The sequence below is a fragment of the Leptodactylus fuscus genome, chromosome 1 (assembly GCF_031893055.1).
Source record: "Leptodactylus fuscus isolate aLepFus1 chromosome 1, aLepFus1.hap2, whole genome shotgun sequence".
Classification (NCBI taxonomy): domain Eukaryota; kingdom Metazoa; phylum Chordata; class Amphibia; order Anura; family Leptodactylidae; genus Leptodactylus; species Leptodactylus fuscus.
The window spans coordinates 230165712-230182518 of record NC_134265.1 but is presented as its reverse complement, the minus strand read 5'-3'; the positions used below and the strand labels follow the sequence as shown (position 1 = coordinate 230182518).

Genomic DNA, 16807 nt, shown 5'->3' with positions numbered 1-16807 from the left:
AAATATGCGTCCCTTAAATCTAGGGTGACAAACCTGTCTCCTCGGTGCAGAAAAGGTGTCACTGACCTGATAGTTCCCTTCCGGAAACGGGTCTTGAGGACGTATTGGTTGAGAAATCTTAAATCGACCACCATTCTCTGACTCCCGATGTTTTGGGTCCCAAAAACACTGGAGAGTAAAATCCGGTCGATTGCTCTGCCAGGCACTGGCTCTAGAGCGCCTTTGTCCAGGTATCCCTGAACAGCGTTCTCCAGAAGGATCTGCTTTTGAACACAAAACGCGGGTTTACACAAATTTGTCGGGTGGGTGAGATGTGAACTTTATTTTGTAGCTCGAATACACGAGTTGGAGGCCCCATGGGTCCTGAATGTGATGGCTCCATGCCGCCGAGAAGTGGGAAAGTCGACCTTCCACTGGCAAAGCGGATACAAGGGGAGGGGGGAGTAGACGTCAGAAGGTAGTTTCTCCTTCTCAGGCTCTCGGATGGTGTGTCAATTTATACCTCCATAATGGTATCCAGCTCTTTCCAAAAGAGCCTGCCCGGCTCAAACGGAAGTGCGCACAAGTTGTATTTGGAAGTACTATCTGCCCTCCAGGGCTTCATCCACAGGGGGCGTTTTGCGGCCGTGGCTAATGAGATAGCCTTCGCCGCAATCTTCACTTGATACAAACCTGCTTCTGCCAAATAATCCACTGCTACGGAGGTGGAGGATAGGAACGCCAGAAGATCATCACAGGGAACACCTGTATAGATATCTCTACACAGAGTAGATCTATTACCTCGCAGGAACTGAACGACTTCTCCTGTTGAACTCCCACGGAGGCCTGCGCAGATGCTGCAGTATAAATTCGGTGCAGGGAACCCTCTGCACGCCTGTATATCGCCTCCTGGAGATTTGAGCCATCTTCTGATGGCACTAACGTGCGCCTCGATAATTTAGAGACAGCCATATCGACTCCTGGGGGACGACCCCAATGATCAAATTTGTAGTGACGCCGACACAGTAGGCGTTAGTCAGGCAGCCCACAGGCAGATGGCACAGATGGAGAAGGCAGATCTAGCCTTCGGGTAGAGTACGAACAGTATAGAACTCTAGACCCGGTGCACTTAACATAAAAGTCTGTTTCCTTACAGACAGCAACACGAAAAAAAAAACTCCCCCTTTTTTTTTTTTTTTTTTTTTTTTTTTTTAAAGGGACTTGTTCACTCACAAAAGTAGTCTTGGTGCACCTTAGCTTACCTCACCAGAGCTGTGGGAGTTGCTGGATAACTCACTGCCATCTCATAGGCTGCAGTTCCCATTAGCTGCGCTTTAGGGCAGCGGGAAGACCCGGCCAGATAGGTGCGGTAAAGCCATAACAATCGCACAGGGAATCGCAATAGACATGCACAACTATGCACTAAGCATAAAGGGAGCAGAAGCTGACACACAAATTCCATGCCTGTGAACTGTAACACAGCCAGGCACCTACAGGCCACAGTAATAGACATAAGTGCTCACACTATGCACTAAGCATGAAGGGAGCAAAGGCTCCACCCAAATTCCATGCCTGACTGTAACACAGACAGGCCATTGCAATAGAAATGAGTGCTCACACTATGCACCAAGCATGAAGGGAAGCAGGGCTCTCACACAAATTCCATGCCTGCCTGTAACACAGATAGGTATATACACACCACTGCAATAGACATAAGTGCTACACTATGCACTATGCATGAATGGAGCAAAGGCTCCACCCAAATTCCATGCCTGACTGTAACACAGACAGGCCATTGCAATAGAAATGAGTGCTCACACTATGCACTAAGCATGAAGGGAAGCAAGGCTCCCACACAAATTCCATGCCAGACTGTAACACAGACAGGTAAATACAGGCTACTGCAATAGACATAAGTGCTACACTATGCACTAAGCATGAAGGGAAGCAAGGCTCCACACAAATTCCATGCCTGACTGTAACACAGACAGGCCATTGCAATAGAAATAAGTGCTCACACTATGCACTAAGCATGAAGGGAAGCAAGGCTCCCACAAAAATTCCATGCCTGACTGTAACACAGACAGGTACATACAGGCCATTGCAATAGACATACAATCGACATAATAGAGTGCCCATAGCAAAAAGTATCAGTGCTTTTAGTTTTCAGAAAACACAGAGGAAAGCTAGGACTCAGCTTACCTTATTGGGCAGTGAATGAGCTGTGCACAGCTGAACCATCAGACATCCTGCAAAGCAGGTAAGACAAAACCTAAATCTTTCTCTCAGAAGGAAAGAAAGAGAAGGAAAGAAAGGGAAAGAAGAAGGAGCTAACAGCCACCTTCTTCAGATCCCGGAGGAGGCCACAGGCCTCCTCACCACCTGTCCCTGTCCGCAGGACAGAAAAAAACACGAGGAGGGGGAGGTCTGGTGACCTCTTATAGGGGAGGTTCTTTGATTGAGTAAAAGTTCCACCTGTCCTGATTGCACGCAGGGGCAGGAATACCCCATCTGTTGTGCTGCTGTGTTGGACGTATGGGGAATGGGGTTTGCCAGGTTGTCTTGACCGAAATCTGATCCCAGGTCTACATGTTCATAATGTTTGAGCATACCGGTGACTCACAGCTTTTTCGGTACTATTCCGTTATCGGGCCAGCAGCAGCGCAGTTCAGCAGCAGCTTTCGGGACAGCAGTTCAGCAGCGGGAATTACAATGACATCCGAGGACTGCTGGCCCGATGCTTGTGCCCAGTAACCAGTACATCGATGACCCCCCTCCCCCATCCTTCTCCTCCTGCCAGTGCTGCCCCCCAGCTCTCCTTACATCTTCCCCGTACCCTCTCCCCGCCACACGACTAGGCCTCACCTCAGCGCTAGTACCGAGACCGAAAGGAAAGACACCGGGGCTCAATCCAGGCCCTGACAAGAAACACGCCGACTATAGGAACGGTGAGCTACAGCGAGCCGGAGGGACAAACTTTCTGCAGCGTCCGGCGGCTATCTAGTAGCATTCATTGCTCAAGATTTACGGTGAGGCCTATTACAGGGAGAGGGTACGGGGCAGATGTAAGAAGAGCTGGGGGGCAGCACTGGAAGGAAGAGGAGGATGAGGGCATCGATCGATGTACTGCCTACTACACACAAGCACGGCCTCTATCATCGGGCCAGCATCGGCTTAGTCATGTGGCGGGGAGAGGGTACGGGGTAGATGTAAGGAGAGCTGGGGGGCAGCACTGGAAGGAGGAGGAGATGGAGGGGGGGTCATTGATGTACTGGCTACTGGGCACAAGCATCGGGCCAGCAGTCCTCGGATGTCATTGTAATTCCCGCTGCTGAACTGAACTGCTGTCCCGAAAGCTGGTGCTGAAATGCGCTGCTGCTGGCCCGATAACGGAATAGTACCGCTTTTTCTTCAACTCTACCCACAAGTGTTTGATTGGCTTGAGGTCAGGGGACTGTGGGGGCCAATCCAGCAACCCCTACTTCATTGTCATTGAACTAGATTTGACATACGCTTACGCTTTGGTTTGTTGTCCTTTTCAAACCAATACCCTTGAGTATACGAAGTAACTTGTCTTGTAAGATACTCACATATAGCTTTGCATGGAGACCATTATTGATCCTGGTGAAGTATCTATGCCTTTGGCTCTGAAAACATTTTTACTCTTTTGTTTCACAGACAGCAAGCTGCTTTCCTGACTTTGCTCAGAGATTGTTCTTTTCCTGTATCAGGGATCTTTTTTAGCCACACCATGTCTGCATGTGTTTGGCCTATATTTGCGGGTCACTGTTCCTGGATCTCCTATAATATGTTCACTCTGGCTTTTCTCAGCTATTTGTGTGCTACTGTACTTATTCCTGGCAGAATTACATGTATACAAACCACTTTTAGTTATAATGGATAAAGGAGAGGAGCAGACTGCATCAGAGACAAATGTAAAATGTGTTGCAGCCATAATGCGGATATTGGCAACAAAAGAACTGATTGAACATCATGTATGAAGGCTTATACAGCCATAGAACAGACAGCCCAGCAAGTACCTTTAAAAATACCTGACTGTACTGTTTCTTGTTATTGCTATGCTGGCTATGATTCTGTTAATTGTTTGGTTTTGCTTATATTGTATACAATGTCACTCTCTGTTGTTTTGCTGCAAGCAATGGCGTAACTACCGTGGTAGCAGTGGTAGCAGCTACCACAGGGCCCGGGACATTAGGGGGCCTGGTGACAGCCGCTACCACTGCGTTTTTTTTTTTTTTTTTTTAATAGGCCGTTACGAGCCCTATTTGCCCCACGAACACTATCATTATACTCGGGGGTCTTTGCAGACCCCCGAGTGTAATGAACGGAGGCCCGGGAGAGGTAAGAAACATAAAAAAACACTGTTACTTACCTCTCCACGATCCGGGCAGGCCTCAGGCCTAGTTGTCTGACGTCACATGAACCCGGCCAGCGTCCCGGGTCATGTGACGTCATTGAAGAAGGACGACAGCGGAGGTCGACAGCGTAGGAGGTGTCTCCAATTATTATACTCTGGGGTGTCCAAGGCCCGAAGATTCAAAGACATAGACTTTGATGGGGCCAAGATCCAGCTGTACCAAGATCTTTTGCTGATTACTCTTCAGAAATGGAGACATCTCAGACCCCTGCTTCAACTCCTTTGAGATAGTCAGATCCCATACTGCTGGGGCTTCCCCTTTGCCTTGACAGCTAGGCACGACGGTCGCTCTTCCACACTCAGAGTCTACGTGCACCTTGAGCCCTTCTGTTCTACACTGGACATTCCTTTACCGGATTTGCCCACCTGGGAGCTCCGAGCTCCGCCTCCACCTCCTCCTCAAGCCTGGACTGTCCAGAAACCCAAGAGGTGCCAACTACCTTCGCCTAATACTGCCCCCAGGAGGCCAAGAATGGACCCTCCTCTTCCCTGAAGGAATTATTCGCCCAGCTTTTTTCTTCCACCCCCTGCTGTTGAACTACTGTTTTTGATTTTGCCTATGTTTTCATCTTTTTTGCTCCTTATTGGTCCCATGACTTTTTGACTGTTGTTTTCCTTATTGCAGGTGTGGTAGGCTTGCACCTCCCTGTACACACCTTTCTTTTTTGACTCGCCTACTGGTGGCTCTCTCATGTCTCTCCCTGCTCCCACACCTAGGGGGGCTGAGTCCAGCTGTGGGCCTATGGTGTGGGCCCACGTAGTGTTTTGCCAACACTTACATGGACGTTGATTCTTTGCACCTGGTCAGGGGATTTAGCCCTGACTGGTTACTATGGTTTACCTGTGTATTTTGTTTGCTTGTTGACTCCTTGCGATGTTAAAAATTTTCAATAAAAATTACAGTTAAATAAAAAAAACCTTTCCATTAAAAGTCACCTGTTTAACTGATGAGGAAGTGCGGCGCTGCTTCCAGAATACTAAAATTGCTGGGTCCAGATGGCATACATCCCCGAATTCTAAGGGAATTATGTATGGAGATAAACAGACCCTTATAGCTAATATTTAAGTAATGCTCCACATAACAATTGTGGTGCTAATATTCAAAAAGGGGTGTAAAGGTGAGCCTGAAACTATAGGCCAGTGAGTTTCACCTCTGTGGTAGGTAAGATATTTGAAGGCTTTCTAAGGGCTAGTTCACACGTGGGCAAAGGGGAGTTTTTTGACAGCGGATTTCGCTTCAAAATCAGCCCCTTTACAATGGAGCCCTATGTGAACAGCTAGCTTTTTTTTTCCGCTAGCTTTTTTTTCCACTAGCTTTTTTTTTCTGCTAGTTATTTTTCAGCTAGCAGAAAAAAGAAGCGACATGACCTTTCTTCAGGCGTTTTCCGCCTGAAGAAAGCAATAGAAGTGAATGGGAGGCAAAAACAGCGCAGGTTTTTTTCAGCGCGGTTTTTTTGCAAAAAACCGCTAGCTGTTTTTTTTGCAAAAAACCGCGCGGAAAAAACCGCTAGCATTTTTTTTTAGCCCATTCACTTCTATGGGAGGGGAAAACAGCCTGGCTTTTTTTGGAAGCGGTTTTTACAAAAAAAAGCTCCAAAAAAAGCCTGGCAATGTCAAAAAAAAGCTTCCTAATTAGGAAGCGGTTTTTTTCAGGACCAAAATAAGCCAGGAGGTTTTTACGTGTGAACTAGCCCTAAGAGATGGTACCCTGGAATATGTCAATGTAAATAATCTTATAACACCAAATCAGCATGGTTTTATGAGGAATCGGTCCTGTCAAACTAATCTGATCAGCTTCATGAGGAGGTCAGTTCAAGACTGGACATGGGTAATGCAGTAAATGTAGTATATGTGGACTTTTCAAAGGCTTTTGATACTGTACCACATAAACGATTGGAGAAAACATGTATTTGGGTTCACAACTGGTTCACTGATAGGAAACAGAGGGTACTTATTAATGGTAAATATTCAGACTGGGCCACAGTCACCAGTGGGGTGCCACAAGGTCAGTATTGAGTCCTCTCCTGTTTAATATCTTTATTAATGACCTGGTAGAGGGTTTACAGAGCAGGGTGTCCATATTTGCAGATGATACTCTGTAAGGTAATCAAAAATGAGGAGGATAGTAGAATATTACATGGAATCTAAAGGCCCGTTCACACGGCACAGAGGGGGCGGATTATGGCGCGGAATCCACATCATAATCCGCCTCCTCACAATTGTGGTGTATGGAGACCGCTAGCGTTTGTTTTTCCGCTACCGTTTTTTTGCTGCTAGTGGAAAAAAGAAGGGACATGACCTTTCCTAAGGCGGATTCAACCTCAGGAAGTCAATAGAAGTGAATGGGAGGCGGAAACCGCGTCGCGGTTTTTTAAGGTCCACTCACTGTCTGGCAAGGAAAAACCGCCTGGCGTTTTCTGAAGCGGTTTTTACAAAAAATTGCTCAAAAAAACACCTTAAGTTTCAAATTTTCCGGACCAAATTACGCCACACGTTATTCATATGAGAACTAAGCCTAAGGAAGCTGGAAGCATGGGTGGAGAATTAGCAAATGACGTTTAATGTACTGTAGACAAATGTAAGATTATGCATTTTGGTCGAAGAAATAAAATCTATGATTATGTACTTAATATTATATTACTGGGTAAGACTGCCAATGAAAAAGGCTTGGGGATTTGGGTGGACAGCAAGCTTACCTTTATTGACCAGTGCTAGGCAGCTGCTGCCAAGGCAAATAAAATTATGGGGTGCATCAAAAGAGGTCTAGATTCTCATGACAAGGACATAGTTATGCCTCTATACAAATCACTGGTACAGCCACACTTAGATTATTGTGCACAATAGTAGGGTGTCCATATTTGCAGATGATACTAAACTCTGTAAGGTCATAAAAAACAAGAAGGATAGGAGAATATTGTAGGGGGATCTAAGGAAGCTAGAAGCATGGGCATGCAGAGCCCAAATCGTGAAGATTGTATCATTGCCTTCCTCCCTAAACCCTGTCCTGTCACACCCAGTCACAGCCAAATTGACCCAGTCAAGTTTTATAGACATAGCAAAACTCACTGGAAGCCACAGGAACAGCAAAGAATAGATGTGGAATTAATGTAGTTCATTTGTCAATGCTGTTCCTGTTATTCCATAGTCTTCTATGGGAGTTACAGAAGTAGAGTAGCTTGTTCTGTAAAAGTTGACCACATGTAGCGGTCCGGATAGCGTGTGACGGGACATGGTGACCATTGTACAGATCAATGTTGATAACCTGTGGGGCATGTCCTGTGGAAATCTTATAACATCAGATGTCTGTGGTGAGACAACTTCTTTAATGTAATTATAAAATGTCACAATTTATAAAAATAAAGTGCATACAGTATGTAAGTAGAATAATAAGTTATAAAGATAAAAAGTGTATTGTTCTTACCTAGTGCTTGGATTTTTGACAAATCCAGTGTTTATAAAAACGGGACATAGGCAAGACGTCTTTATGCCATCTTTTCCAAGACTTTCAAGCTCTACAGTCATACTCTCATGAAATCCAACTGCACCAAATTTGCTAGCACTGCATAATGATAGTTAAATATATTAAACTATACATGGAGATAGTGAGACGATTAGATTAAACGTGCTTTAGAGGCCTATCACATTGTAAATCCAATATCTGGCTTTAGTTTTAATATGTGTCTACATTTACATTGTCACTAAAGGAACCCTAAGTACTCAGTACTTGAAAGTTTGTGTACCCTTGAGAATTTCTGCCTAAATTTATATCAGATTTTCATACAAATACTAAAAGTAGATTATCCCCTTTCCGCTACGGGCATTTTTTGATTTTCATTTTTTGGTTTTGACTTCCCCCCTTTATTTCTTTGCTCTCAGAGCCATAAGAGGTCTTAATGTTTGCGGGACAAATGTTCTTCATGATGCTACCATTAATTATTCTGCACAATGTACTTGGAAGCTGGAAAAAAATTCAGAATGGGGGGATTTGAAGAAAAAGTGCATTTGTGCGATTTTCTTACAGGATTTGTTTTTACGGCTTTCACTGTGCAGCAAAAATGACATGTCACCTATAATCTATGTTTCAGTACGATTCCAAATGTATATGGTTTTATTTACATTTTAACCCCTTAACAAAAATCCAAAACTGTGCCAATTTTTTTTTTTTCTAAAAGTCGCCATCTTCTGACACCCAGATGTATGGGGAATGTATAGGGCGTCTTTTTTTGTGGGGCTGGGTGTACTTTTTAGTTATACCATTTTGGGGAATTGCTATTGCTTTGATCACTTTTTATTAAAATTTTTATCAGAGTCAAAACAGTGAAAAAAACGGCCTTTTAGCACTTTTGACTTTTTTTTTCCCTCTACGACGTTTACCGTATAGGAAAAATATGTTTATAGATTTGCAGAGTGGGCGTTTACAGACACAGGGATACCTAATATGTGGGTGTGTCACAGTATTTCAGTACTTTTATACGTGTTCTAGGGAAAGGGGGGTGATTTGAATTTTTAATACTTTTTAATTTTTTTTACTTTTTTTTGCTTTTGTTAGACCCCCTAGGTATCTTGAACCCCAGGGGGTCTGATCACTAATGCAATGCATTACAATGCTAATCCATTGCAAAAAAATCATCATTTCTTTTGCAGGCTACTCTATGTAGCCTGCATAAGAAAAGCATTGCAGACAGGCCGGGAAGCCTTTACAAAGCTCCCGGCTGTCATTCCAACGTGACGTCGGCCCTGGAGCTTTCTGCAGAGGCCGACGATCACCGGCAAAATGGCGGTGCCCACGTGCCACCAGGAAAATGGTGCCTTGGTCAGCTTTGACCGAGGTGCCAGAAGGGATAATGCCCGCGATCAGTGCGGGCACTGACTGTGGGCATTAGTGCATGGTGTCTGCTGAATGAAACAGCCAGGCGGCCACCATAGTTAAACACCTGGCTTGTTGGAAAGGAAACACCTGGATGTCAGGAAGGGGTTAAGAGAACGAATTCAAACAAATGTAGTCAAAATGTTAGACTTGGTTAGTTATTTATAGGAGAAAATGATCCAATATCACTGGTCCATGAACGACAAACGTAACTTAATCTTTACTTTCAGTATTCTGTGGCAAGAGTTGCATCTAAACCATCTTGGAGGAATTCTAGACTATTCCTCCATACAAAACAGCTTCACATCTTATATTTTGGTGGGTTTCCTGACATAAACTTCTCACTTCAGGTCCTTTCACAATGTTTCTTTTGGATTAAAGTCAGAACTTTGAATTTGAATTTTGTGCAAAAGGCCATTGTCTTGCTGCATGATCCACGTTATAATGAGATTTAGCTCTTGGACAGCTCTTCTGACATTTTTCTTTAGAATTCTGTGGTATAATTCAAAATCATTGTTCCATCCATGTTGGCAATGCAACCATGGCCCAGATGTTGCAAAGTAGGCCTAAACTGTGATGCCACTACCATGTTTCACAGATGAGGTTTTTATGCTGGGATGCAATGTTTTCCTTTTTCCAGGAATTTCTTTTTTTAAAACAAAAAGCTTAGGCCTGGTTCACATCTGCGTCGTTAATCCTTTCAGGGAGTCCACATGGGGACCCCCCGATCAGACTACAGAACACATTGGCAAGTGGGCAATGAAAGCACACAGACCCCATAGACTACAATTGGGTATGTGTGCTTTCCGCACGTTTTCCGCAGGGAACATGCGGACAGAAAAGTAGTTCACGATCTTTCCTGTCCGCAGGACTCATGCGGACACTGCGTGGAGTGCACACGGACCTCATTATAGTCTATAATGTAACCTTTTCCATCTTGAAAAGCATCAACAACTTTTCTTCTGGGGTCCTAAGAAATATCTTTTGTTCGTGACATGATACATTTACAAAAACGTGCTCAGACTTTGATAGATATCTGTTCTTTACATAATTCAGGTCACTCACTCACACCTTGTTGTTATCCGTTAATTGAAAATGCTGGACTCCAATATCAACTTCAATTATCTGTTAATCTTAAAGCTTTACATACTTTTGCCACTCATAGATATGTGATATTCAATCATTTTCTGTAATAAATAAATGACAAAGTCTAATATATTTGACTCCTTTGTTTAATTTAGGTCTCTTTATCCAAGTTCAGGACTTGTTTGAAAATCTGATGTAGTTGTGGGTCAAATGTATGTACAGTCATGGCCAAAAGTTTCGAGAATGATACAAATATTAATTTTTACAAAGTCTACTGCTTCAGTTGTTCTAATGGCAATTTGCATATACTCCAGAATGTTATAAAGAGTGATCAGCTTAACAGCAATTACTTGCAAAGTCAATATTTTCCTAGAAAATTAACTTTATCCCCCAAAACACATTTCAACATCATTGCAGCCCTGCCTTAAAAGGACCAGCTAACATTGTTTCAGTGATTTCTCCATTAACACAGGTGTGGGTGTTGATGAGGACAGGGCTGGAGATCAATCTGTCATGATTAAGTAAGAATGACACCACTGGACACTTTAAAAGGAGGCTGGTGCTTGGCATCATGTTTCTCTTCTCATGGTTATCTCTAAAGAAACACGTGCAGTCATCATTGCACTGCACAAAAATGGCCTAACAGGGAAGAGTATCGCAGCTAGAAAGATTGCACCTCAGTCAACAATCTATCGCATCATCAAGAACTTCAAGGAGAGAGGTTCCATTGTTGGCAAAAAGGCTCCAGGGCGCCCAAGAAAGACCAGCAAGCGCCAGGACGATCTCTTAAAAGTGTTTCAGCTGCGGGATCGGGCTACCAGCAGTGCAGAGCTTGCTCAGGAATGGCAGCAGGAAGGTGTGAGTGCATCTGCACGCACTGTGAGGTGGAAACTCTTGGAGCAAGGCTTGGTCTCAAGGAGGGCAACAAAGAAGCCACTTCTCTCCAGAAAAAACATCAGGGACAGACTGATATTCTGCAAAAGGTACAGGGAGTGGACTGCTGAGGACTGGGGTAAAGTCATTTTCTCTGATGAATCCCCTTTTCGATTGTTTGGGACATCTGGAAAACAGCTTATTTGGAGAAGACGAGGTGAGCGCTACCACCAGTCTTGTCTCATGCCAACTGTAAAGCATCCTGAAACCATTCATGTGTGGGGTTGCTTCTCAGCCAAGGGAATCGGCTCTCTCACAGTCTTGCCTAAAAACACAGCCATGAATAAAGAATGGTACCAGAATGTTCTTCAAGATCAACTTCTCCCAACTGTCCAAGAGCAGTTTGGCAATCAACAATGCCTTTTCCAGCATGATGGAGCACCTTGCCATAAAGCAAAGGTGATAACTAAATGGCTCAGGGAACAAAACATAGAGATTTTGGGTCCATGGCCTGGAAACTCCCCAGATCTTAATCCCATTGAGAACTTGTGGTCAATCATCAAGAGACGGGTGGACAAACAAAAACCTACAAATTCTGACAAAATGCAAGCATTGATTGTGCAAGAATGGACTGCTATCAGTCAGGATTTGGTCCAGAAGTTGATTGAGAGCATGACAGGGAGAATTGCAGAGGTCCTGAAGAAGAAGGGTCAACACTGCAAATATTGACTTGCTGTATTAACTCATTCTAACTGTCAATATAAGCTTTTGTTACTCATAATATGATTGCAATTATATTTCTGTATGTGCTAAAAACATCTGACAAACACACATAAAAACCAGAGGGCAGCAGATCATGTGAAAATATCATATTTGTGTCATTCTCAAAACTTTTGGCCATGACTGTACAAACAAATGACATTCTCAAGTGTTCACATGTGACCTCTAATTTAAAAGAACAGCGCCGCCCAGGTTCGCGTCATTCTGAGCTTGCAATTCACCGAGGACGGAGGTTTCCGTCCAGCTAGCTAGGGCTTAGATTCTGGGTAGGCAGGGACAGGCTAGGATAGGAAGGAGAAGACAACCACAACAGCTCTTGTAAGAGCTAAATTCCAGGGAGAAGCTTGTCAGTGTAACGTGGCACTGACGGGCTCAATCGCCGCAACCCAGCTTTCCCAGGATCCTGAATGGAATACACTGTCAGTGTATTCCCGTATACCCGATATATACCCCCGATACCCGTTCCAACGGTGTGCCCCCCCACCTTCACCCCAGAAATACCCTGCAAGTCCCCTAGCAATAGAATTGGGGCTATATACACCCACTATTTTTGCTACTGCCATATAGTGCCATTGTCTCACTGGGAATTCAAAGAATATATTGGGCTTACATATAACTTCAATTCCAGGGAGAAGCTTGTCAGTGTAACGTGGCACTGACGGGCTCAATCGCCGCAACCCAGCTTTCCCAGGATCCTGAATGGAACACACTGACAGTATATTCCCGTATACCCCATATATACACCCCAAATCACCGTTCCAACGGTGTGCCCCCCCACCTTCACCTCAGAAATACCCTGCAAGTCCCCTAGCAATAGAATTGGGGCTATATACACCCACAATTTTTGCTACTGGTATATAGTGCCATTGTCTGACTGGGAATTCAAAGAATATATTGGGGTTACGTGCACCCACAATTTTTACTACTGGTATATAGTGCCATTGTCTGACTGGGAATTCAAAGAATATATTGGGGTTATAAATACCCTCATTTCTTGCTACTGGTATATAGTGCCATTGTCTCACTGGGAATTCAAAGAATATATTGGGGTTACGTGCACCCACAATTTTTACTACTGGTATACAGTGCCATTGTCTGACTGGGAATTCAAAGAATATATTGGGGTTATAAATACCCTCATTTCTTGCTACTGGTATATAGTGCCATTGTCTGACTGGGAATTCAAAGAATATATTGGGGTTACGTGCACCCACAATTTTTACTACTGGTATACAGTGCCAGTTTCTGACTGGGAATTCAAAGAATATATTGGGGTTACAAATACCCTCATTTCTTGCTACTGCCATATAGTGCCAGTTTCTGACTGGTAATTCAAAGAATATATTGGGGTTACGTGCACCCACAATTTTTACTACTGGTATACAGTGCCAGTTTCTGACTGGTAATTCAAAGAATATATTGGGGTTACGTGCACCCACAATTTTTACTACTGGTATACAGTGCCATTGTCTGACTGGGAATTCAAAGAATATATTGGGGTTACGTGCACCCACAATTTTTACTACTGGTATATAGTGCCATTGTCTGACTGGGAATTCAAAGAATATATTGGGGTTACGTGCACCCACAATTTTTACTACTGGTATACAGTGCCAGTTTCTGACTGGGAATTCAAAGAATATATTGGGGTTACAAATACCCTCATTTCTTGCTACTGCCATATAGTGCCAGTTTCTGACTGGTAATTCAAAGAATATATTGGGGTTACGTGCACCCACAATTTTTACTACTGGTATACAGTGCCAGTTTCTGACTGGGAATTCAAAGAATATATTGGGGTTACAAATACCCTCATTTCTTGCTACTGCCATATAGTGCCAGTTTCTGACTGGTAATTCAAAGAATATATTGGGGTTACGTGCACCCACAATTTTTACTACTGGTATACAGTGCCATTGTCTGACTGGGAATTCAAAGACTATATTGGGGTTATAAATACCCTCATTTCTTGCTACTGCCATATAGTGCCAGTTTCTGACTGGGAATTCAAAGAATATATTGGGGTTACGTGCACCCACAATTTTTACTACTGGTATACAGTGCCATTGTCTGACTGGGAATTCAAAGAATATATTGGGGTTATAAATACCCTCATTTCTTGCTACTGGTATATAGTGCCATTGTCTTACTGGGAATTCAAAGAATATATTGGGGTTACGTGCACCCACAATTTTTACTACTGGTATACAGTGCCATTGTCTGACTGGGAATTCAAAGAATATATTGGGGTTATAAATACCCTCATTTCTTGCTACTGGTATATAGTGCCATTGTCTGACTGGGAATTCAAAGAATATATTGGGGTTACGTGCACCCACAATTTTTACTACTGGTATACAGTGCCAGTTTCTGACTGGGAATTCAAAGAATATATTGGGGTTACGTGCACCCACAATTTTTACTACTGGTATATAGTGCCATTGTCTGACTGGGAATTCAAAGAATATATTGGGGTTACGTGCACCCACAATTTTTACTACTGGTATACAGTGCCAGTTTCTGACTGGGAATTCAAAGAATATATTGGGGTTACAAATACCCTCATTTCTTGCTACTGCCATATAGTGCCAGTTTCTGACTGGTAATTCAAAGAATATATTGGGGTTACGTGCACCCACAATTTTTACTACTGGTATACAGTGCCAGTTTCTGACTGGGAATTCAAAGAATATATTGGGGTTACAAATACCCTCATTTCTTGCTACTGCCATATAGTGCCAGTTTCTGACTGGTAATTCAAAGAATATATTGGGGTTACGTGCACCCACAATTTTTACTACTGGTATACAGTGCCAGTTTCTGACTGGGAATTCAAAGAATATATTGGGGTTACAAATACCCTCATTTCTTGCTACTGCCATATAGTGCCAGTTTCTGACTGGTAATTCAAAGAATATATTGGGGTTACGTGCACCCACAATTTTTACTACTGGTATACAGTGCCAGTTTCTGACTGGGAATTCAAAGAATATATTGGGGTTACAAATACCCTCATTTCTTGCTACTGCCATATAGTGCCAGTTTCTGACTGGTAATTCAAAGAATATATTGGGGTTACGTGCACCCACAATTTTTACTACTGGTATACAGTGCCATTGTCTGACTGGGAATTCAAAGAATATATTGGGGTTATAAATACCCTCATTTCTTGCTACTGCCATATAGTGCCAGTTTCTGACTGGGAATTCAAAGAATATATTGGGGTTACGTGCACCCACAATTTTTACTACTGGTATACAGTGCCATTGTCTGACTGGGAATTCAAAGAATATATTGGGGTTATAAATACCCTCATTTCTTGCTACTGGTATATAGTGCCATTGTCTGACTGGGAATTCAAAGAATATATTGGGGTTACGTGCACCCACAATTTTTACTACTGGTATACAGTGCCAGTTTCTGACTGGGAATTCAAAGAATATATTGGGGTTACGTGCACCCACAATTTTTACTACTGGTATATAGTGCCATTGTCTGACTGGGAATTCAAGGAATATATTGGGGTTACGTGCACCCACAATTTTTACTACTGGTATACAGTGCCAGTTTCTGACTGGGAATTCAAAGAATATATTGGGGTTACAAATACCCTCATTTCTTGCTACTGCCATATAGTGCCAGTTTCTGACTGGTAATTCAAAGAATATATTGGGGTTACGTGCACCCACAATTTTTACTACTGGTATACAGTGCCAGTTTCTGACTGGGAATTCAAAGAATATATTGGGGTTACAAATACCCTCATTTCTTGCTACTGCCATATAGTGCCAGTTTCTGACTGGTAATTCAAAGAATATATTGGGGTTACGTGCACCCACAATTTTTACTACTGGTATACAGTGCCATTGTCTGACTGGGAATTCAAAGAATATATTGGGGTTATAAATACCCTCATTTCTTGCTACTGGTATATAGTGCCATTGTCTGACTGGGAATTCAAAGAATATATTGGGATTACGTGCATCCACAATTTTTACTACTGGTATACAGTGCCAGTTTCTGACTGGGAATTCAAAGAATATATTGGGGTTACGTGCACCCACAATTTTTACTACTGGTATATAGTGCCATTGTCTGACTGGGAATTCAAGGAATATATTGGGGTTACGTGCACCCACAATTTTTACTACTGGTATACAGTGCCAGTTTCTGACTGGGAATTCAAAGAATATATTGGGGTTACAAATACCCTCATTTCTTGCTACTGCCATATAGTGCCAGTTTCTGACTGGTAATTCAAAGAATATATTGGGGTTACGTGCACCCACAATTTTTACTACTGGTATACAGTGCCAGTTTCTGACTGGGAATTCAAAGAATATATTGGGGTTACAAATACCCTCATTTCTTGCTACTGCCATATAGTGCCAGTTTCTGACTGGTAATTCAAAGAATATATTGGGGTTACGTGCACCCACAATTTTTACTACTGGTATACAGTGCCATTGTCTGACTGGGAATTCAAAGAATATATTGGGGTTATAAATACCCTCATTTCTTGCTACTGGTATATAGTGCCATTGTCTGACTGGGAATTCAAAGAATATATTGGGGTTACGTGCACCCACAATTTTTACTACTGGTATACAGTGCCAGTTTCTGACTGGTAATTCAAAGAATATATTGGGGTTACGTGCACCCACAATTTTTACTACTGGTATATAGTGCCCTTGTCTGACTGGGAATTCAAAGAATATATTGGGGTTACGTGCACCCACAATTTTTGCTACTGGTATATAGTGCCAATTTCTAACTGGGAATTA

General features: G+C 42.9%; 1 protein-coding gene across 1 annotated transcript in view; it reads right to left on the bottom strand.

Annotated features, from left to right (window-relative positions):
* The window catches only part of LOC142216281 (17-beta-hydroxysteroid dehydrogenase 13-like), a 64820-nt gene that overhangs the window by 22343 nt on the left and 25670 nt on the right, over positions 1–16807 (bottom strand). The window contains exon 5 of the mRNA XM_075284010.1: positions 7839–7976. Coding sequence (XP_075140111.1) covers positions 7839–7976 — 138 coding nt within the window. The remainder of the gene's footprint in view (positions 1–7838; positions 7977–16807) is intronic.